Source organism: Vespa mandarinia, chromosome 13, assembly GCF_050613455.1.
Source record: "Vespa mandarinia isolate Hongniang chromosome 13, ASM5061345v1, whole genome shotgun sequence".
Lineage (NCBI taxonomy): Eukaryota > Metazoa > Arthropoda > Insecta > Hymenoptera > Vespidae > Vespa > Vespa mandarinia.
This window is the reverse complement of record NC_140822.1, coordinates 908079-932335: the sequence shown is the minus strand read 5'-3', so window position 1 is coordinate 932335 and position 24257 is coordinate 908079. Positions and strand designations below refer to the sequence as shown.

Genomic DNA, 24257 nt, shown 5'->3' with positions numbered 1-24257 from the left:
GATATTTATTTAAAGGTAACAAGATAGTACATCCCCTTTTGGAAAATGATTTTATTTACATGTTTCTTAGCTATTTTTAGCGATACAATGTTTTCTACATTTCAAATTTGATATAACTCTCAGATCAAGCGTTAATGCTTTCTAAAAGTATGTATCATTAACGTAACGAAAGAGAAAGAATTTGTGATAAGATTTAATCTATCATATTTTTTGTAAATGAAACGAAACTATTTGGACATATTACATTGACTATTATACACGTATCCATTAAAGGGTTTACTCTACACAAGGAGAGAATATTTTTATTACACAATTTTGGCATTAAAATTTTAGAAACGTATTACATCGCCGGATGACTCTCTCTCTCTCTCTCTCTCTCAGTATTAACGCATAATCGCTAGTAGATACTATTCTCATTCAATAAGATTACTGCTTATGTACAATTTAATAGGAATGTCACACAAAGGTTTAAATTTAATTGTAAGTTTAATTTTTGTCGAACATACATACGTTAAATGTTTGCACACATTTTACCTACATACGTATAAGCAAGTATGAAAACAATTGGTGAAGAAAAAAATACTGGGCAGTGTGAAGTCACCCTGAAATTGGTAGTAAGATACATTCAGAGGCATACGAGACTATAATCACGTAATTCATAATTTTTCTATTTATTTAAGCTTCATATACATGGATTAATATTTCGTCTCTATATCGTCTCTAAGAGAATTCGTTTAGAAAATATTGACATGAAAATGAATATATTCACGATCTTTATTTTTAAGGCGACCATGCGAAACAACGTATACTATTTCCCGCAACGAGTAGCTTTAAATGTAATTATTTCGTATCTATTTCGGATTTGTTACAGATATAGATAAATGTATTTTATATTTACACCATCTGTTAATATATATACTATATATATACTATGTATAGATCGAAAGGTGCTACGTTATACGGTTCATCCTGCATACGTGGTAGATATATATATATATATATATATATATATATATATATTTATTTATTTATATATCCTATCGTGTAAGTTGGTCAATAAGTTTCATTATCGATAAATAAATTATATTAAATATGTGAAAGTTTATAATTTGATTAAACGATACTGGATCGATCAATGATTCCTCTATAAAATAAGGAAATAAAAAAGGACTTTTAAAGCGATCGATATAGATCAATTTTTGTCGAGGAGTTAGAAAAGATGACAGTTATCGAGATAGGATTATGTCTTGAAATAATATATCGTACGATTTTGCCAAAAGGAGTAGCAATTTCTGCACAAATCAGTTATATACCTTACGCAGATCCTTTCGCGATCCTTTAAAAATCCTTTCCCGATATAGATCCCGCCGTTTAAAAGCTTAATCCTACGATCGATTATGTTGGCGAAAGACGAACTTGTGTGTATCTATGTGATTGAAAGATTCAAAAAGAAAGATCATTGTAGAATCGTATGTATCGAAGGAACATCAGGAACTCTTACGATAAAATACAAGAATTTCTCTTTGATTCAGCGCGCTCGCGTATTTGTTGCAGGTGTTGCAGCTGCGCCGGTGATGGTACGTGCGCGCTGCTACTACGAGAATTCAAATGCGGAGGCGGTGGCAAGGATTGACGTCGTCGTCTCCGTAAAGCAGGACTCAGGTTGTATTTTAATTTAGCCTGCAATAATAATTCTTTAAAAACTTGAGAGATATTCAAATTATCTTTCGCAGATACTTGGACGAAACCGTTTTCCCACTTGGCGGTGACTAATACTCTGGTGCTCTCGCTATCTACCTGTAAAAACGCACACATCATAACTCATATTATTCATTTTTCTTTCGTACTCCTTAGTTATTAGAGCTAGATAGATAGATGGATATAAAAATAGAGAGAGAGAGAGAGAGAGAGAGAGAGAGAGAGAGAGAGAGAGAGAGGAAGGAGATAGATTTACCTCTTGCTCCTTCTCAACGAGATCCAATTTGTTACCTACAACAACGATAGGTACAACTCCTTTCGTATTCAATATCAATGCCCTCAAAGTTTTCACTTCGTGAAAAGTATTGACATCATTTACATCGTAGACTAAGACGAACGCGTCGGCAGATTTGATGGAAAGATCTCTCATTGCTGGAAATTCGTAAGACCCAGACGTGTCCAAGATGTCAAGAGTGAGGTGAATACCGGAAACGTTAAAGTCCCCGTGATGCATTTCCTCAACCGTGCGCTTGTATTTTGGTGTGAAGGTACCATAAAGGAATTGATTGATTATTGCCGATTTCCCGACCTTTGCAGCACCCATCACAACGATTTTGTGTCTTACAGAACTTTCGACCGATTTACCTCCATCACCACCACCGCCGCTGTCCGATTCCGATAGTCTTTCACTTCTGGAATTATAGAGCGATTATGGTAATATAACTTTGATTTAATTCAATTTTTTTTTCTTTCGTTTATTACTTTGCAATCGTAAATGCAAAAGTCACGTTTGATCGTACAATATGATACCTTTAAAAGAATCATAGTAACGAACGCTAAAGATCCCTACAAAGTGCGCTCTATTGAATGAGCGCATTGTACAGAGGCGTCCTGATTTCTCCAACGAAACCAGAATAGTGTGGTTCGCCTTCAAATAAGGAGAAACATAGATCGAAAAGACTAAAGAGGAAGAGAGAGAGAGATAGAGAGAAGCTTGGTCCAAGGCTTTCATATGCACCAGATAACGGCTGTCTCACCGACTTCGTCTTCGTAATCATCTATGCTTATTACGAGGAAGATACAGACATGATTATTACCGACGGCACAAAGGAGAAAGATCCGAAGAAAGTGGAATTCGGTCCCTCTTCTCGCTAAGACTCCTCGCGAAATTAAAGCTTTCTTCTTTTTATCTCGAAATTTGTGAAAAAAAGAAGAGAAGAAAAAAATAGCGGCCGAAGAAGATAGCGTTAAATGAAAAAAAAAAAAAAAAGAAAAAATGAGAATTTCATAGATGAAAAAGAAAAAGGATCAGGATAAATAGGCGTATCGATACGTGTCGATAGATATACGAAGTATAAACGAACGTATAAATCTAAAGATTATACTCACCTAATGTTCTTCGTCGTTCCATCTTCCTGTCCTTCCTTCAACGATGATGGCTGTAGACTGAATCGACGTCGAAAATGATGACGACCCTTCATCATTTGTGCCGAAAATTTCCTACCGTAAAAAAGTATAAGAAAAGATACATCAAACGCACGTAGAGTTTTTTTTTTCATTTTTACGAGTTCGTTAACCACAATTCGTTTCTGGAAAATTTCTCAAAGAACTGGGGCAAACTACGAGAATGAAGAAGGTAAATAGACGTCCACCTTTAAGACGACTCTTTTTCTCTCTTGGCTAATGATATTTCCTTAAGACGCGCGAGGATAAAAGACGACGAAGAGAAAAATAAAGTTAACGCGAATTAAAATTTTTTTTGTCTCAACGGACGTTCGATTATTCGCTTTTTTCTTTTTTATAAATTCAATCGACAGCCATGGGTTTAAAAAGGAAAGAAATTTCGATCGAAAACTAAAAAGTTTTCAAAGAATTTTTGCTCACCCTCTCTTTTTCGTTTTGTCGCTTCTTCGATAATATGTATGCATCGACGTACGAACTTGACTCGCCTGCAGAAAACGCTTTTCCTCGTGCGATCGATAGCAAAGAGTAACGCAATTTCCATCGAGATAACAGGCGTACAAGAACACAAGGACCAGTACACGAGATTAATCACGCTCGATAAGGACAACGCGATCGATGAAAGCTTCCGATAAATGCTATGCGACCGATTGCAAGTATCCCTTTCATTCTCTTCTATTTCGTTTGAAACGTTACGTTAATGTATCAAATGTTCCAAATTTTTTCAAGATTTTCCAATGCCGATCAAAATTTTAACAATTTTAATGTATCAAAGGATACATTCGAACAACTTCAAGGCACGTACGTTTATTTACATTTTTATTCCTCTGACGCACGTCTATTATAATCGATTAGTTCGACGTTAATTAAATCGAATAACAACAGAGTTGGCGATGAAACGAATGGTAAACGTTTCGGACATTAAAAAGTCAGTCGAGCGATTCTCTGCGAGAGGACGATGTCGTCGTTCCATTGAAAAATCTATTTGACGTTCAAATTCGATCGAATTGATCTACATCTACATAGATAAATACTTTTTTTAATAAAAGAAGTTTCTTTGAAAGTACTCCAGTCATCGCTTTCTACGATCCTCCGACTCGACTACTCGAAGGATCTCTTTGAAAGGAAATGAAGAGGAAAAGAGAGAGAGAGAGAGAGAGAGAGAGAGAGAGAGAGAGAGAAAGAGATATTGGGCGCCGCAGCCGGCAGGACGTCGCGACGCCACGGCTACCTTAGGAAAAGAAAGATCGACCAATGCATGCGGAAGGAAAAGAAAGAAACGCGGGAAATATACCCCCCACGTTGTTTGCTCGTTTTCACCATTGGCGGTGCCCTTGTTGCTATCACGTCGTCGCCGTCGGTTTTTTTTCTACCCATGTAAACCAAATTGAAAGACGAAAGTATTGTACGTAGAAGAGCCGACAGAACGGAGCCGACGGTCGCTACAGACAAGTCTTCCAACTTCCAAGCGACTTGCTTGGTCTCCGGTCGTTGCTCCACTTAACGTGTACGCGTCTTTACACTTATTCGAACACGCGCTCGATGATTGCCGTTCGATACGTGACACCTTCAAGCTTTTACCTACCTACCTACCTACCTACCTACCTACGAACGAATAAAGCATTTAGCAATTTAGCATTTAGAATTCTCAAGGATTAAGGACCACAAATCACTATCTTTAATTCTTTGCAATCGGGAGCAACGACTTGCAAGATTCTTTACTCACGGTCTATCGCACGTGATTTATCTCGCGCCTCGTTAAACAGATTCAAGCAGCGAAAAATATATTCTGGCATCCCTTACCAGGGCAAATCGATTTAACGTCAAAGAGGATATTACGTTAAACCAGGAAGACTTTATAAAATGGAGACGAAAACTTCCACACATGCCTTTAAACACACAACTACGAGATATGAAACGACACAAGGAGCAAATTTAAATAAGAAACTTTCACGTGGCGGACGTGCCTCAACATAAATGTAAAGGAACTTTACAAAAAAAAATGTAAAGGTTCGAGAGACAAAAGATAAGAAGAAAGGAGATAAGAAAGAGAGGGAGAGAGAGAGAGAGAGAGAGAAAAAAAAGAGGGGAGAAAATATAGACGCTTGATAAAGAACACTTAGCTTTTCTCTTCCACGCTAATAAACATCCGAGAAAAGCTCGAAGATGTAATATTGTGCGGCGAAAGAAGAGTTTGTTTAAATTCTGCTGAAACATTGGCAGACTCGACATTTGGATTTATTCCAACCACCCAAATTTGCAATGCTATGCATCGATGTATTCGCACGGACCGCTCAACGACCGCAGAGTTGGCCAAGATAATACGGGTCAACTATTCTACAGCGATCGTCTATGGCATTAGTAGTAGTAGGAGGTTCCTTAGAAGAGTAAACTTTATAGAGCGATGGATAAGGTCATTGTTCGAATTTTCTTTACGAAAAAGAAGAAGAAGAGACTCGAGTTGGCTCGAAGAAGACACGATTCTTTCGCATGAAATAATCGAACGTGTACGTCTCGAATGGTTTAGTTTCGAAAGACGTGTAGAAAATTTTCAAACTTTCAAACTTTCTTCCAGAAACTCTTGTCCTTTCGAATAAACTATTTTCTCTACTTTCAATATTCCTTTGTCGTACCGAATCATTATTATATTTGTCCATACGTAGCTATATGTATATATTTGCTGCGTTGGTAAAACGTATGCGTTACCGAGATGGGGTAATGTCCGTTGGCGTAAACACATTGCGGGCAAGAGACTATATCATAGAAAGAGGTGAATGGAATGAGAGAAATCGGCCGATCACCCCCTATCCGCCTTCTATGGATTTGGGTTAAAACCACGGTGCTATAAACGCTCACCGATGCACCGCCGCTACTACAATAACGCATAATAAATATTTTGCTGTAGTTACGCTAAAGCATAAATTTTAGATATTATTAATGATACAAACGGATGCTTCTTTATTTGGAAAAGAGCATCGATGTCTCTACGATATTACGTGCACAATGTAAAGTAGATTTTTACCAACCTCTATAAGAAAAACGTACTGATTTTATTAAAATTCTCCCAATGATAAATTACTTTTTTTTTACGATAGTTCTTTTTACTTTCGATTCTAAAGATTTCAATTTGATTTATCTTTCCTTTCGTATCGAATGCAACAAACAAATTGAGTAGAAAAGATTTCTTTCTTTTCTTCTCTTCGTTCCCAGCATTCGTCATGTGTGTGTGTGTGTGTGTGTGTGTGTCTGTGCATGCGTATACATATCCGAAAAAGCATAAATCTCAAGGCCTATTTTCCATAATCCATTTTTCGTTGGACATTGAACCACCGATTCGTCGTCTCCTTTCGTATTCGTTTGGATTGGCGAATACGATATGTGATGCGACGTGCCGCCATGGGATTTCAATTCCCACGCTTATTTTCCAACTTTTTGCCTTATCGTCTGACTCGAAAGAGTCACACGTCCTGACTTTTGACGATGATTTATGCGAATGATAATTCCTGAACCGGAAATGTAAGCAGAACCACGATACAAAAATCGTACAGGAGGAATCTTAATGTCGCGAAAAAGAGAGAGGGAATTGATGGTACAGTGATGTTTCTTAACTTTTTAATTTTAATAAATATCGAGCGATTACCTTTGATACTCGTTTCTTACAGTTAACATATCCAGTGTTCTAATATCAGAAGATTAGTGAACGGAATTCATTATTCTGATTTTGTACTATCCCTTCTTATTATGCAAACAGAGATAAGCAAAGTTCGTAGATAAATACATCCGGTAATAGTAAAGTTTCCGTACCAATTAAAAATTCCACATTCGTCCAGGTTCGTTAATGCGAAATGTTAAAACATGGTAAACGTTAGCATAGTTATAATGTAGAATCTAGAATGTCTTTACTTTTCATCCATTTCGTTTGGTTTTGCTTTTAGTATCCTTCTCTTCCTCTTTACATCCTCTTTGTACCCTCTTTACACCCACTTTCCATCCTCTCTCTCTCTCTCTCTCTCTCTCTCTCTCTCTCTCTCTCTCTCTCTCTATCTATCTATTTCTATCTCTGTTTCTTCGGCACTAACGTTGAAAGTTATGTAGGTTACACGTCGTTACGTGAAATAACTTTCTGGATGGTAGGTACTAGACGAGTCTATGGCAAGTAGAAAACCAGCTACCTCCACAACTTTGCCATTCTATACTTCATAAAGCCATACTAAAGCGCGAATATAACGGTTTAACCGCGCAACTTCAACATGTGCTTGGAGAAAACGAAAACTCATTTCTAGTTAATGTCAGTTTATCATTTCAACTTGTTAGGTATAGTTGACAAAATGTTCTTTATATGCAATATTAAATTTTAGGAACTTGTTCTATTAATTACGAAAATTGAAAATATTGAAATAAAAAAAAAAAAAAAAAAAGAAAGCAATACCCGATATTCGGGCGAGTAATTTGATAATGTTTATTTATAGAAATAATTAGATTGTCGCGATTGAATCGCGTTAGCCAAAACTCTTGTTACCTCGAATCGTTTCTTTTCTTACCAAATATTACATTTTCTGTTACATTCCACGCATTTACTTGCAATAACGTAGGAGTTAAATTTACGTATCTAGAAAAAACATGTATTTACATACATATATTTATATAAACACGTATATACATGTTGATATGTTTACAATAGGTAATTAATAATTCGATCATAGGTATTAGATAGATAGAATCAATCAACTACTCATTCAACATTGTTTCTATTACTTGCCTCTAGATGGTCAAGGACCGGCAGCGGTTCCTGGTTAACAGGTGTAAACTGAGATTCGGCCAAAGCGCGGGAAGCGTCAAGATAGTATACTTGACAGTTTTCGTGACGTGGTATACCGGTTTCTTTCTCTCTTATTTTCTTTCCCTCTGTCTATCTGTCTGTCTGTCTGTCTGTCTGTTTGTCTCTCTCTCTCTCTCTCTCTCTTTCTTTCTCTCTCTCTGTCTATCTATCTGTCTGTCTGTCTGTTTCTCTTTCGTTTTCTTGTCAAATTCGTGAGAAAAAGCTAATCAATGTTTTCAATGTTAAAAATTTGAAAGATGTCGAAAGAAACTGGTTATTATAAGATATTTGTATCTCGAAGATATCGCTCGTTATTCACGTCGCGAATCTCCTTGCACGTTCCTCACTCGGCGAACAAACTCAGTGGAACGAACACGGCAATGCGGTCGAGCTAGCTCTGTCCGGTACTTCGGTACCGTACCGCCGCTGCCGGGTGCTGTCTTCGATGCTTTCCTACGGCGTCTGCGCTCTCGTAACCTTCCAACCTTCCAACCTTCCACCTGTCCATCTACATCCATCCCCCGCTAGGATCCTCGACATGTTTCAGACCAGAGCGACGCTATCTCTTTCCACCCTCTTCCTATCACACACAAGCACGAATACTCATGCTCGATTCGCTAGGAAGCACCTGCCAAACTATCTCAGGTCAATCTACCTTATACCTAAATACACATATTCTTTGAGCTCATCTTTTAAACATTTTTATTCGTCTCGAAGAAAGAATTTTTTAGTTGCTGAGATTTTTTTCTACTAGAATGAAAAATGTCAACATCTTTTGAAACATTTGAATCAAAGGATAGTAGGATCGTTTCGAAAGAAGTATAGACATAACAACATTATATATCGTTTTAAATCGTTACTCCGAAAGAAAGTTGGTTGCCATTGGATAGATATGCGAGAGATAGATCGGTGATGTAAGAGACAATGTACTGTAATAAAATATCTCGAAGAGATATATTTATGATAAACGTTTGCACGATTATGCCGGTATTATGTCATATGTAAAGATCGAGACATAGTACATTTACATTTGTTTACGAATATCGTAGGAAATTTTCAAAATTTATTTTTAATGTAATAATACGGCGTTAGAAGATTTTTCAATCTCGAAAGACGTAATAAAACGAGACGACGATAGTAGATTAAGAAAATGGAAATTTACTCTTTCATTCAATTTTAGTTGGATTCTCTCTCTCAAGACTCTTTTTCTTTTAATTCTTATCCGGTGAAGAAGCGCGAGCGAAGAGAGATTACCTACGTTAATCCGAATCAATGTAAAGCATTTACAGCTGCATGGCTATAAACATTTTATTAAAACCAGAGTTTTAACACGAATTGCAAAATTACAATGCGAGGAAAAAGAAAGAATTACGTGCGTATTCATAATATACGTAGCACATATTTTCGCTACTGGTTCGAAATGGAGATTGAATAATTCATCTCGATGGACTTCGATTCCATTCTTACGATATCTGCCCACTCGGCACGTATGATAAAAATAACTCTCTCTCTCTCTCTCTCTCTTGATATTTAAATGTTCAATAAAAATAATAGGGAAAAGTTGAAGGAGAATTAATTATGCAATTTATATTATTATGTATCTGTATTAACAGTAATAATACAACGTTAATACAAAGATCCCTGATATCGCAAGGCATGCTTTGTGCAAAAGTAATAATAGTAATACTTCATTGTTATACGAATCTACAATTAATATATATGTTGAAAAATGAATTATATCTATACACCTATACATATCTCTCTCTCTCTCTCTCTCTCTCTCTCTCTCTCTCTCTCTCTCTCTCTCTCTCCCACACACACTCACTATAATTCTTCATTAACAATAAGTATGTAGAATATACACACAGTTAATAGAAATATTATCTATGTCAATATCACTTTTCGCTTACATCTTAAAGTATTTGGCATAATTTTCCTTTTGTTTCTTTATAACAATTCAATAACAAGTGCAAATAATATTTTATACATTTGATACTTATATGTTGATCTATATATACAGATATATTCCGGGTAACTTATAGTTTATATTTCTTTCAGTTAATTTGGTAACAGTAATTATGCACACAGTGCATACCATTTATGGAAATTTGTGCCCAAAATCAATGATTTTATAAGGCAAGAAATAGCTCCATGTATGATATTTTTATTTCATTGGCATCCTTTTGAGATCTATATATAGGACGATACATCGTGTTACGCAAAGTTGTTGAAACACATACTTCACGTATCTACACACAGCAAATATACGTATATATTATAGTACAGAGATACGTGTCAATAATTATCTGTACAACATTCATTATGATTCGTTGGTATCAAGTGATTAGAAATTCTATTGAAACTGAATACACCTTTCTGTTCCTAGAGATTTACTTATAAGAACTATACACTATACGTATACGTAAGTAATAGAAATCCTTCATCTCGCAGTACACATTTATTATCTTAGCTTAAGGGGAGGATAAGGAAAAGGAAGGAAGGGAATAGGGGAAAAGGTAGATTGAATAAGGAATTAAAGATCGTTGCAAACGTATAGACCGTAAGAAAGTTATTTTTTCAATGATTCCTATATCTTCGAATATTCAATGCTGTTCCATCATGCGCATCCTTTCTTCTCGGAAGTATTTCCATTTTTCTTTGCAAACACAATAACATAAGTAAGTGTTATCTATTTAAAGCTTCAGTATTTTGGTTTTGAGTATTCTTATTTACGTTATCTCCTTGACCGATCGGACTAGATAATCTAACTGGTTTGATAGACTTTAATTTTGTGGTTCCACCATATCGAAAATTGACATCGCTACAAGTATCCAAAGGATGCATGGTACCTGTCAAGTTGGTCAAAGAATCTTCATTGGTAACTTCGATCTTGCTAGTTGGAACTTTTTTAACGGAGCCTAATTCATACGCCGACTTGGACGGTTTCAACTTTAATTTTGCGTTCGATAGCGGTAACGAGATAGATTTTTCTAAATTAATTGCCTGAATCTTCAAATGATTATCATTTTGTTCGACATTATCGTTCTGCGAATTCATTGTATCTGTGATTTGTATGTCTATATTGACCGTCTTTGGATCATTTTCATCATTGTTGCTTCGTATATTTGGATCGGTGTACTCGTTTCTAAGGGCTGCCAATTGTGCACGTTGCTTTTGTATGTGATTGTGCGAATTCGAAAAGAAAGAAGATACCCTTTCCAATTTAGTTGCCAGGTTTGGTTGACTCAACGTAGATTTCAAAGGATAGGGAGGATCGATCACGTTACTATTTCTTAAGAAATTATGCGAATCTCTACCAGCCGAATTGCTTTTAATGAGCCCTTGCTTACTATTATCTTCTAATATCTTCAAAGGATATGCTTTGCTCATGTTTCTTCGCTTTTCGGCAATGCTTATCTGAGAAATAATTCTACGTATTTCACCTGGTAAATCTAGATCGTCTCGCGTTTCGCTCAAGTGTTGAATAAATGTACCTAAAGTCGCGACTGTCACTTCGAGACTACGATTCTGAGATTCTAATTTATTCACCACCGCTTGTTGCATAGATCGTGCTGTTTCCAAACGTTGCAAGTTATTCATCGTTACCTAAAACAAAAAATTGCATGCGATATATTCGTTCCAAAAAAAAAAAAAAAAAAGAAAAAAAAAAAAAAGAAAAAAAAGCGAAAATATATAGCTATATAAAGAATATAATTGTTATATTATATCGAATATTCTTACCTCGAGTTGTTCGTTCAATTGACCGACTTGTTTCATCAATTGTTTGTTAACCGTCTTGAATTTCTCTAAACTTTCCATCTGAGGTTTTACCGATAGCATTTCTTCTTGTAGCACTTGATACTCCACTCTATATTCATTCAATTGCTTCGAAACTTCCATATCCGGATAGAATACACGTTTCATTACACGATCCAAAGTGGCTTTATCTACAGCTGGTACACGGGTCTAAGAAAGAGGATGGAAAAAATGAAGATACGTGGTTATTCGATGGCACACTTTCGACATAAAAACACAGTTGAATAAAGTCACAGAGACATATATATTCTTACTTTAAGATATTCCATAATTTCTTCAAAACTATCACAGTAAAGCAATTGATCTTGATGCTCTTCCAGTAATGCCACGGCTACTCGAAATAATATTTCTGAGCTTTCGAGAAAAAGTAAATCTGTGACAAAAAGGAAGAAAAGAGTCAATAAAATTTTCTACAACTTTCTTCTGGCTTAATAATACATGAGGTAAGGAATGAGAGAAGAAAATAAATTAGGTGGGGATAAACTTACCAAAGACTCTGGTTACAAAACCTAATGGAAACTGACTGGCAAACAAGGTTAACAACCACGGTGCTGCATACAAAGTTGGTGACACTTCGTGCTTGTCAAAATGATCATAAAGTGCCGGTAGTCTATCGTGCAATAATCTTGATAGTTGATATAAGTGCAATTGTAATGCTGCCATATCTGGAAGGTAGAGTTTTCTCAGGCCTCTCCGAAACATCAGATGTCGTAAGAGAAAAAAAGCCTGATCTTCCACCATCTGATTATGAAACAGGTAGAAAGATTTTTATGGTATAGAAAGTGTTTCAAGCTATTATTTAACGCGACATGAACTGGCTTTAACATTGATGGTCTATGCAACATTTAAAGTTACGTTCATTTAAAAGAAAATTTATATTTACATGTAAAAGAAGAACGCCAGCCACAAAGCTTAGACCCTGACAATAGCCAACTTCGTGATCCAGAAGAGAATAAGCTTTTAATAAATTGAAAAGTGCCAATTGGCCAGGTCCTAAAGGAGAACTGAAATACGGATGATTCGGAAATGTACGTCCTAAGTCGATGAGAATAGCATGTTGCTGAGACGTGAGTTGTTTTAGTAACAGATCGTAAGAAGTATTGTAGTTCGGAAAATCATGAGTATCTATGGGTGGTTGCTTCAAACAAAATTGTTCCGCTAAGAATTGCCAGACTTCGCCCCTTTTCCCTTTGGGAACACCTGAAACATAACGATTAAGACGTGTTAGATCCTCCCCTCTTTCTTCATTGATAACTCAATTTTTTACCTTGCTTAATGGCATGTAAAAGCATTTGATTGTCGCACTTTGTAGAAACGCGGGATTCTTTGCTAACGAGCAAATCCCATACTTCGACGAGTTCGCGTGCACAGCTGCTAATTTCATCGTACTCCAATTTAATTCTTTTCACCGTTGCTTCCTCTTGACGTTCTTAAATCGAGTTGAAACACATATATACAAAATCATATACGTATATATAATTAATGGATAAGCGAGTAAGCTATAATACCTTTAAGTCTTGCATTCTCTTTTTCCATTCGTATCAGTATCACTTGTTGATTAATCGCTTTCTTCCACAGATCCCTGAGTTCTTCCCTCGTTCTGTGCGTAGCAACAGCACGAGGTGTCTCATTGACATTAGAATTCTCAGATTTTCCATTATTCTTATCGTGTTCTTTATTCGGTGTTACCACTCTATGTAATATCGCCTGTCTCCACGAACTATTCGAATGCATTTCGGTATTTCCATCGCATTCTGTAGGCGACATTTTCGGCGAATTTCCTACTTTCAGGAAGCTGCATAAAATAAGGGAAAAAAAGAAAAATGGTATTAAGTTTTTAAGAATTTGTTTTTAAGAAATAATTGTACTTACATATCCATCATGGAACTTCGTGGTCCCGTATTCACAGATAACTGTTGTTCCGGAGATACTCGCAACGATCTCGGTCTGCTAAACGTTTCAGTCGATGACTCGCCTATCGACGATTGACGTGAATTATCGGGACTCTGGCTGCCGCTCTTTTGTAATGCGGTGTTGAGATGATTAGAATCCTTCACATGCGATACGAGTCCAAAGTCTTCTCGCGAACCCTTCCGTTTCATAAGATTATCGAAGCTATTAGTCAGAGAACGTTTCGCTTTCATGAATATCGTACTGCCAACGCCTACACTGAGATACTGATTCAAAAATTCGCTTCTGAAAATTTATTAAATATTACATACATTTGTTCACTCGTATTTTATATTCACGTAATAATCTTATACCTATTCTCTGCTGTATCGTGAACGTGTCTAGCTTGTTTAGCCTCGCAATGAGCACGTAATAATCTAATGAGAAATTGGTTTTGTTCGCGCAAACTCGAACCCGCACCAGAACCTCCACCGATTGCCTCAGCACCTTTGTATTTGTTGACAACGATCTCCTGCTCGTCTTCCGGCAATTGCTCCATTCGAGAGAATATTATATTTTGTGTTCGTCGATCGTTTTGACCTGAAATAAAGAAGGATAGAAACCATTCATCTCCTATGATTCGAGATAAGAGATTTACGAGAAAATTACCTTCTATCTCTTGACACAGTTTATTATACCAAAACATGGGACAGTGTTCGCAAGAGAATACAGGGTATCTTTCCTTCCTTGTACCATCGCAGGTTGCAACGAATGCTTGGGTGATGGCTATTGGACAGGACGTAGAAAATAATAAGGAGACACAAGTCGAGCAATTAAGTTTTATGTTTCTCGAATGAGAAAGTTTCATCTTACCTGCAACGAGATCGTCGGCAACGGATTCGGATTGACACTTGAATATATAACCAACGAAACTATCTATCATTATTTCCCTACAGATGAATCCAAAGTGTTCGGAATTCTTTGCACCCTGTACGCAACTCGCTACATCTTTGATTTGTTTGTGAAGCAAAACCTGCTTCCTGTCAGGGCTGATCAATCTCAAATCGGTTCTACCCACCTACGATGGGAGGATACATAGACTATTAAAATGTAATATCAGAAAAGATCGATTGACCGTCCGAATCATCTTTTCTTACCTGAAATAGCATAGTTCGATTATGCTCGTCGCCGGTCTTTGGACTGGAATCTCTTCTGCTTGTTAAGACGTTACTCATCGAACCAGCACGATTTCTCATAACTGCTGGCACCTGTATATTACCTCCGCAGTTATTGTCAATAGTCGTTGCAGATGTTCCGCTTTGACTACCGTTACCATTGTCTTCAAATCTCGAGGAAGAAGAAGCAACCATTGCCGCAATCGTTAATGTTGCCATCGAGCCATGTCTAGACACATTTTCTACACTGCCCGTTTCGCTGGTACTCGATTCCTAACAGATCGATTAGGCTATGATTATGCTATACATAAGCACGACGACAAGGAAAAGACAATGAGAACAAATTTTTCATGTTGCAATTCAATGTATAGTCAAATAAATTTTATTGAGCTTATCTCAATCGTTAACAAAGATCTAATATCAAATTTGGAAATACCTAAACGATAGCTATAACGATAGCTATCATGGCTGAAGCAATTTTTTTTCTCCCACTCACCGTACTGTTCCTTCTATTACTAGAAAGGAGTAAAGCACCCGCAGAAGACTTTGATTTTTCGAGTCCATGAGAGCGAAATCTGAGCAGGGCATCGTCGATGAAAGATTCGGATACCTTTGGATGGGAGACTCTGATTTTACCGACGTAGAGTACCTGAAAGAGAGCGATCAGCTGGATAATAATGATAAAAAAAAAGAAAAAAAAAGAAAAAAAATAGAAGAAAAAATCAACGAATATAAAACAACTGAAAGAGAATTCTCGATCGAATTACTACCTCGAAAAAATGGGAAGAACTAGGAGATATGTCCGCGCCGATCGACATTAAACTGGCAGCACTGCTATATGATTTTTGAGGAGGATCCTTGTCCCTTTCGACTTTCGAAGAAGCCGAGTGTTCCTTCATTTCTCCTAAAAATGTTTGGGTCTGCAATTTGAAGAATCATTTGTTAGTAACAAATACTAACAAGTTGAGAAATATTTAGCGAGTCCATCTAGCGAATCAGGCAACGATCCAACATGTTCTCGGAATTGATTTATAAAACACGCATCCTTTGTATTCCCATTAGACGTTACATACGTTATGTGTTACATAACGAAAAGGCCTACGTTTATGATATTAATGACGGGTAAATTGAAGAATCCCTCTTTTCTTGATTACATTTCGTTCATCGAAATAAAAGGATAGAAATAATATTGAATCGGTAATGTTGCTTGTAGCCACGTAGATAAAAGATAATAAAAAGTATTTCGCAAGGAAACGCAGAGGGAACGTGAAGAAAACGTGGAGGGAACGTGGAGGGCGACCGTGGGGACCAAAATAACTTGCTCGAGGAGCACTCGTCGACCGCATGGCTCCGTTGTTCCCTCCCTCCCTCCCTCCCTCTCTCTCTCTCTCTCTCTCTCTCTCTCTCTCTCTCTCTCTCTCTCTCTCCGCAAACCCTCTTCCATCTTCTAACTCTTTTTCATGAAATTCCACCTAGCCAAATTATTTTTCTCTCTTTCGACTTTTCGCTCGTTTCTCCGTCGTTCCGAATCTTTTTACTTTATCGCTGACACAGAAAGCAGATCGTTAGTCCGTAAACAGGGCTTCTCTTATCCAATTAGAAAGCAAGCTTTTTCTTTTACTTGTAACCGTTCGCTTCAACGTACTCTAGTCACATATGACAGAGGAAACTCTCTTGGATCTACGATCTCTATAATATTTTACAATCAATTTTTATATAGCTCAACCGAACCTGATGATATAGGATAAGAAGGAATTGAATAAGATGCAACTCATCGTTCTCTTTCTTCTAACAGTAAATGATCAAAGTAGCGTATTTATAGTCTACGTTAAAAGTAGAATATCACGGATCGGTATCGTGAACAATTGATTGAATTCACGTGAAAAATCAGAACAAGATCGAATCACGGATCGATGATTTCTCCTCTCTTCTTTCGTCGTAACGTTAACTCTACGTTACGTAGTCTTTCATTCTGATCGATGTAATCGCACAAATACGACGTCAAAGCCAAACTAATTGTTCGGTCGCATTGCCTCTTCAGTGGTCAAGGATGAAACGTTTTGCGTTACAAGAAGTAAGCGTATTTCGATGAACAAAAAAAAAAGGAGGAAGGAGGAGAGAGAGGGAGAGAGATGATTTTTTTATTCTCTGTTAACTATGAAATGTTAATCAAGCTTTAGATCGATCTAGAGTAGAAAACATACGAGATAAAACGCGACGTTACGTGACGATTTCTTTTTGCGTGCGCTCCAAAGAGAGAAAGAAAGAAACAATTACGACCTACGATCCTACGTTCTATCTTTTTTATCCATCTCTCATTCCTTCCCATCATCTTAACATCCTTCAACGATATCAAGGATCGTCTTGGTATATTTTCCGTTCGAATGTCCGACCAACTCTGAGGAATAAATTATTTGCTTTCGAGTTAAAGTTCGAATACTTTCGCAAGGCGGTCTAAGGAGAAGGGTGACACTCTCTATCTGATGAGCGCAACAGCAAGTCGAGTGCGCGATCGGCCTAGAATCTAATAATAATATACAGGTTGGTTGATCGTTCGTAACTCTTTCACAATTTCGCGTAGCTTCGTTCCTTAAAGATTTTTTTCGTATACGACGAACCATCCCTTGCATAAGAGCTCCATTCTCGTACTCGAAATAAAGATCAATTCACACGTAAAAAGAATGAATTATAAGATAACAAAATTTACGAAATATCACGATCGAGTTTGACGAGTAAATTTCTAATCTTTTCTCTATTTTTATTCCTTCTTTTTTCTTTTTTCTTTTTCTTTTTTCCATCAACTACTTGAAATATTCAAAAACGTGCGCGCTTTGCGCTCCGTTGCACACCGCTACGCAAGACTAAGCTTCCATCTACACCTACGAGTCCACGTTTTCCCTGTTTGTTAGTATAATGCGCTTAGTAGAGGCGATACGTAATCGTCTCTACTGATTCTTACGTAATTCGACTTTCAATTTATCCGTGCGAACGGACTAGAAAACGAGCTTTTCTTTCGCCTTCACATAAAGACACTCACCGAAGGTCTTTTATAGCCGATGGCGCAGGCGTCACTTCGAGACGCCATCTTTACGTCTTATTTACCGGTGAAGAAAATCGCTACGCTTGTCATTTTTTTTACTTCTCCGATTCTTCAATCAGACGTCCAAATCTTATTTGCTTTCTTTACTTTTGCAGGAGTATCTTCTGAATCGTACGATGAATTAACGATCGGCAATTGTTCCTTGAAATCGTAGAGCTCTTTTTTTCACAATAAACGAAGTTTTTCTCACTCTTCTGATCTCGATCTTCTGATGACGATAATAGGATCATGGGTCTTTGATTTCATCAAATTCCATTGAGATTCAATTATATCTTGATTTTTTTTCCTTCGATCATTAGCACAGATCTCGAAGATAGTCTTGAAACTCGACGAAAGTAAACATTGTTTTAAACAAATAACATTTCTTCTACAAAAAAAAAAAAAAAGAAAGAAAAAGAAAGAAAAGAAAAAGAAATCAAGAGGCGTCGAAGAATTTCTTTCTCCTTTTGGTTGATTATTTTCTTCTCGGCATACCACTCGAAGCTAAAACCGTTCGCGACGAGAGAAACGGTACATCTCGAACATGCAACGCTTCAGCGTCGACTGACTCAAACGAGCGAGTCTATGAATTTCGACGCAACGAATCGAACGCCTCCGACCGCGATCTTTCTATGATTTGACTAAATGACAAATCTCTCGCAATGATTGCCAAGCGAGTAGAAAATAAACTAAATCCATCAAATCATTTTGAATATGAATTATCTTTCTTTATATCGAAATAAATAAATTTTTTTTCGTTTCCAAGTCATCTCGATTCTTTGTTACGCGCCTACGCGACCTTGCCTATTGAAATTTTGGCATAAACAAGCATGACATTGCTTGAGATTCTCTTCTATAGTATTTTTAGTCTTTGCACTTATTTGTGTTTCCTTTGAACGCGAGCGACTGATCCCAACGCAACTCTGCTTTCTCGATCGCAAATAATTAAATACTTTCTTCTGATGTCAGAATCTTACATATCCGGCATATTCAAGGCAAAGAAATAAAGTAAAATCGGTTACGTGCGAAATGGACAATCTATAAACGGAGAATGAAGGATAAAGTCGTGCTCGTATATACATATGTACATATACGTAAATAATAGATATATAACAACAACGAATGAGAATGACGATTATCGCGAGAGACACGTTCGTAATACAATGCCGTTCGCTTCGTATCGCGTAAAAGGCTATTCCCAAGATAAAAACGAAAAATGCAAGCATTTAAGGAATTAAGTATTATATACACATCACGTATGTTACTGGCGACATTAATAGCGAGCTTATAAAATATTGTTATTGCTGTATAACTCGTACGTATATTGTTATTGTATATATATATATATATATATATATATATATATATATATATATATGAAATATAGGAGAGGAGAGTTAACCAGAGTGGCCGCGTAATCGGTAATTTTAAATCGTCTTCTTCTACGACTCCTTCCTCTTGTTAATTTTGCCGAGTTAGGCGAAGAAACGTAACAAGAACGGCACGTAGGAAGGAGCTAGGGCCAAAAAGTCAAGTATACTATCGTTAAAGCAGACCGCCGACGCGAAATAAGAAGAAGAAGAAGAATAAGAAGAAGATGACGATTATTTTAAATAAGAGGAACATTTTCTTTTGAATCTTTCGAATCAGTGTACTCAACGATGCTTCACAGTTTATGGCAAGAAAAATAAACAGGTAGACGAGAAGGGAGGAGGCATTTAAAAATAGATGACTCTTCGTCGTTGTTGTCGTCGATTTTTGTCTGTCGTTGATTTTTGCCTGTCGTTGATTTTTGCCTGTCGTCGACGGTCGTCGACGGTCGTCGTCGTTGTCAAGCAAAGAAGAGATAGATGAGTACCTTGATTCCTCGGTGCATAACCGCGTTCTTACGCAATTGATGCGCACGAACTCAACGAATGTTGATAGAAAGACAAGCATACTTTAGTTAAAAATAAAATAGGTTATAAAGGAAGATAATCTCAAAACAAAAGTTAAATAAAATTATCTTTTTTTTTCTTTCTCTGTAGAAAAGAAACGTGCGAATGAGATTGGAGTAAAGCCATGTGGTTCGAGTTTAGAATCGAACGTAACTAAGTACATAATTTACCGCCTGTTATCAATTTCGATCGATCGAGATCGAAAGTATTTACGATGTCTCTGTATAATTGCAGAAGGATAGATAAAGTTTTTACATATCTACGATTTATATCATTTAATCCCTAAAACGTAAAAGCGATAGGATAGATTCAATGACATATTTTGCACGGAAAAAGGAACTTAAATAACTGGCTTAAATAAATAGCTGGTTTGTCCCATTTTGTTATAAGCCTACCTGGTATTTTTGTGCACGAAGAAGAAACTTGGACGAAGGGAGGATGAAAACGAAGACGAAGGAAAACGTTCCTCTCGGCGAATACAGCCTCCAAGGAATGATATGCGAGAAATCTCGAATGCAACTTTCACCGGATTACTGGCACGCAAAGTCGCACGGCGTCGTCGAACGTGTAACACCTTTGAAATACTAATTCTAAACCAAGAACAAGAATTGTCCAACTTTGATCCAGGAAATATCAAGCTAACGCTTAAAATCATCCGATTCCGTTCGCTTAATGATAGCTAATGATTTATCTCTTTCGATCCTGTCGAACTTTAAGGACAGACTTAATAATAGTCAAATAGAAAAAGTAAATTGTGCGATAGTGTTACAACATTCATAGTTATAGATGCATAGGTGCACACACCGCAAACGTTTATTGGTCGACGAGAGAACGTTCTTTCTCGATTGGTTACTTTGCAAAGTGTATCACGATCGTATCAACCTAAAACTCTAAACCATATATCAGACATATGTATATACATACGTATATACGAATGCATTGGGATGCCTCATTGGAATGCATATGAATGCATGCGGTACGACTATCGCCGAATTGAATTGCGTGTTTCCTCTAAAAGAACGTTTCTCCTTCGAAATACGATTTTTATATACGATCAAAGAGCAAAAATCAATCTTAACATTCTACTTCTTCTTTTCTACATTGGAAACTAGAATTTAGCATAACAAGTTTCACCGTAGAGAATGTTTTTTAATAGCTAACACAACATATTACGATGCATTCCGTGACATGTAAATTATGCATATATTTCCTGAACGAACATACATATACATGTACATATACATATATATATATACATATATATTCTAGCCAAAACATTTAAAAAATTATCTACAAAGATATGATATCTCTTTATTGTACTTCTTAAAGATTATCAACATTCCTCTAGAGTAAGAAAAAAATTAAAAAAAGAACAAAGAAAGAAAAGAAAGATTTTTTTTTTATTGGGCGCGGTCGGATATCAACAAATTTTTCTATATGATCGATCATCTTGATATAGATACAAACTTGTAAACAATGTAACGAAACATAAATAAACTTCACCTTCGCGACGCTTGTTTATTAGCAACGGATTTGAAAGATGTGAAATACATGTCGCTTCTCCCTCCCTCCCTCTCTCTCTCTCTCTCTCTCTCTCTCTCACACTCTCTCAGGATTGTTTACAATACTAGTTTAGCGCAAACAGCTGGAAAGTGAAGGACATAACCTACCGCTTTAGATTTTTTTCAATGTACTATAAAGGATCGCATATTGATGTAAATAAGTGATCGTCTTTTTTGTTTACCTTTGTACAGTCTGCCAGGTAACGTGAGACTTCGCTCGTCGAATAAATCGTATGCGTTATACGAAACTCTTGTTCTCTTTGTATTTCTCGTGTATCTACACCTAAGTTCTAGTGTACTATTAATGATCACGCTCCACTACATTTCGTTGATTTTCGAACGATGAACTCTTTCTACAAATCGACGTAATTTTTCTTCTTGAATGATTCTCGAATACACATAGCATCTCGATTCACAAAGAAGCAGTAAGAATGGCATACATATGTCAAGTATGCTCTGAACTGTACGGCGAAACGTATGTTACTATCCGCCGTTCCAATTCACTTCTATTTATTCACTATTTTCCGTCACATTTTGTCAGTAGGTGGCGCAAGATGAAAAATCTGAAAATGTCAGTCGATCTGTTTCGTTTCTTTAAAAGGTTTGTCGTTTTTCTCCTACGTCTCTATTCTTTTTATCCTTTTTATTTGAACATTTTTATTGTCATTATATTTATATTCTATTTGATCAAATGATTTTGATCCAATACACATTGACTTAACCTCTTGTTCCTACTTAAGATTATGTTATATTGTCGGTCATCCAACAAGAAGACATAAAAAAAACTTATGCGCTATATTAAAACTTAATATCAAATCTTTTTACAATAACTTTCATTTAAAAGCTTTGTAAATTTCAAATTATGTTCTGTGAAATAATATTATAGTTCTTCTGCCTGATTTCGTCGTTGAAAAGCTATAAAAAGATTCTTAACAAAAATTTGTTTGCATTATATATAAAGAACATACAATTTATTTGTCATTTTGTGTTATAGATTTGAATAAAACATTGTAATGGATTCTATTGTCAAAAAAGAGAAATTTAAACAAACATGCAATCTTTTTAAAATTACTATCACTTAAGAACTTCACAAACTTAAGTTCTTAATGGTAATTTTTATCTCATAACTTTTTTATGTGATTTCATTGATGAGACATCGTTAAAATATTCTTATCATCGAATGTAGAGATAGCCAACTAATTCTTACGTTTTATCATATTTAGAAAAATTAACATTATGCTAAAATAAAACTATTATTGAAATGAAATTATAAGTATCTATAATAAACACTTCTTTATTATATTAAAACAGTAATGATATTTAATGTTTCAGGAAAACTTTATGCCAGGCTTAAATACACAGTACACAGTCCTATTGAACTTTTATTTTCTTTTATTATTATATTAAGAAAAAGGAATCGTGTGTGTTATAATTAATTTAAAGATTAGAATTAACCATTATTGTCAGATGCTTCAAATTATTATCTTTCTTACATGTATCTAACTATTAGTTCAATGGCTTTGTAAATTTTTGTATTTTTATGTAGAAAAATTTTATAATTGATAGTAATGAAGAATGTCAAACTTAATTCTTCAAACTTAATAAAGAACAAATTCCAAACATTTAGATATTAAAAATATCCTGTAGACAGTTAATATATTATAAAAGTTCACAAAAAGTGCTTAATAATAATTAATTTTATAATTAAAAGTATTTATGAATAAGTAGATTAGATAAATAGATTAATAATTAAAACTATTATTTATGCAACTTCCATATCTAAATTATAAACATTTAGATATGAAAAATATTCTATAGTCTTTCTAGAACAAGATCATGTCATAAAAGTTCATGAAAAGGGATTAGTAATTAAAGACGGTCATTATGTCTTAACATACCTTAAGCACATACAATTGTCAGTATACCTATATATATATATACATATATATATATATATATATATATATATATATATATATATATATATGAGAGTCACTAATTTTTGGTCCTCATATTGTCGGAAAAATTTCGATTTCATAACAGGAACACATGACAATGATGGAGTTCGAGTAAGTACAGTTCACATACATTAATTATCATAATGAGGACGGTTCACTGATATTATTTTTTAATTAACAAATAAAAGACGGACACACAAGATGGCGCAAGAGGTCACTTTTAAACATATCAAAAAAAGTTCACTTTCAAAGTTCTTCATCACCCTTGTTCATTACCGAGCTGGATTTCTTTCAAATTCCGATGAGTGATCATCGAAACTCTCTCTTTTAAATGAATACTTTTGATAATTTTTGAATCATTTCTAGTCTCTAATGTAGACGGAATCCAATGAACTAACATTTAACCATTAAAAAGATAGATACGCTCGAGAAACATAAAATAATTTTAATATAAAATTCCAATACTTAAAAATTTTTATCTCGAGATAATTGGTCTTGTGCAATTTAAACACTTTCCCACTTTTTCTTAACTTTGACTATTACCGAGTTAGTTTTCTTTAGTTTTACAATTTCCGTTAGGTGCCGACACATGTATCGTCTTTGCTCTTTTTAAATCGGCATCCATGATCAGCTGATAATACCATGCAGTAGAACTCCACTACTCTCATGTATCCCTGTTAAGAAATCGGAATTTTTGCGACAATATGGCGGCCATTTAGTGACCTTCGTATATATAGATATACTGGCAATGTTAATGCCGCACAAAACGCATTAAAAATTATTTTCCTTCGTTATCAGGCACTTTTTATGAACTTTTCTGATATCACCTCGTTCTAAAAGGGATACGGAATATTTTAAATAT

At 35.7% G+C, this 24257-nt stretch overlaps 2 protein-coding genes across 6 annotated transcripts; both read right to left on the bottom strand.

Moving 5' to 3' along the window:
* Nucleotides 1-100: 100 nt before the first annotated feature.
* Nucleotides 101-8427, bottom strand: LOC118444268 (ras-related protein Rap-2a). Of its 2 annotated transcripts, none has more exons than XM_035872382.2 (4): nucleotides 7919-8427; nucleotides 3088-3198; nucleotides 1955-2390; nucleotides 101-1797 (listed from the first exon to the last, which is right to left on the bottom strand). In XM_035872382.2, exons 2-4 carry the CDS (start codon nucleotides 3180-3182, stop codon nucleotides 1498-1500), a joined length of 831 nt encoding a protein of 276 aa, XP_035728275.1. In that variant the 5' UTR covers nucleotides 3183-3198; nucleotides 7919-8427; the 3' UTR covers nucleotides 101-1497. The 2 variants fall into 2 exon arrangements, with proteins under 2 accessions (XP_035728275.1, XP_035728274.1); XM_035872381.2 differs by lacking the exon at nucleotides 7919-8427 and adding an exon at nucleotides 3583-4180.
* A 1187-nt stretch (nucleotides 8428-9614) lies between these two features.
* On the bottom strand, nucleotides 9615-21899 carry plx (PTB_TBC1D1_like and TBC domain-containing protein plx). 4 transcript variants are annotated; one of them, XM_035872371.2, is made up of 15 exons: nucleotides 21620-21899; nucleotides 15630-15779; nucleotides 15356-15508; nucleotides 14842-15132; nucleotides 14558-14762; nucleotides 14354-14470; nucleotides 14059-14284; nucleotides 13667-13990; nucleotides 13303-13589; nucleotides 13062-13223; nucleotides 12678-12994; nucleotides 12283-12535; nucleotides 12049-12167; nucleotides 11720-11944; nucleotides 9615-11584 (listed from the first exon to the last, which is right to left on the bottom strand). In XM_035872371.2, the coding sequence occupies exons 2-15, from the start codon at nucleotides 15756-15758 to the stop codon at nucleotides 10664-10666; spliced, it is 3729 nt and encodes a 1242-aa protein (XP_035728264.1). In that variant the 5' UTR covers nucleotides 15759-15779; nucleotides 21620-21899; the 3' UTR covers nucleotides 9615-10663. The 4 variants fall into 4 exon arrangements, with proteins under 4 accessions (XP_035728264.1, XP_035728265.1, XP_085517149.1 ...); XM_035872372.2 differs by lacking the exon at nucleotides 21620-21899 and adding an exon at nucleotides 20271-20581; XM_085661023.1 differs by lacking the exon at nucleotides 21620-21899 and adding an exon at nucleotides 17897-18523.
* Between the last annotated feature and the right edge of the window lie 2358 nt (nucleotides 21900-24257).

Excerpts from the sequence above, each read along its gene's own strand:
- LOC118444268 (XM_035872381.2), bottom strand. The coding sequence starts at position 3,626 with ATGCATACATATTATCGAAGAAGCGACAAAACGAAAAAGAGAGG. Across the intron at positions 2,391-3,087 it reads GGAACGACGAAGAACATTAG|AAGTGAAAGACTATCGGAAT; the intron begins GTGAGTATAATC and ends CTATAATTCCAG. Across the intron at positions 1,798-1,954 it reads TCGTTGAGAAGGAGCAAGAG|GTAGATAGCGAGAGCACCAG; the intron begins GTAAATCTATCT and ends GCGTTTTTACAG.
- plx (XM_085661023.1), bottom strand. The coding sequence starts at position 17,944 with ATGGCGTCTCGAAGTGACGCCTGCGCCATCGGCTATAAAAGACCTTCG. Across the intron at positions 14,471-14,557 it reads TGCCGACGATCTCGTTGCAG|CCATCACCCAAGCATTCGTT; the intron begins GTAAGATGAAAC and ends CCTGTCCAATAG. Across the intron at positions 12,536-12,677 it reads CTGGCGTTCTTCTTTTACAT|ATGGTGGAAGATCAGGCTTT; the intron begins GTAAATATAAAT and ends TTTCATAATCAG.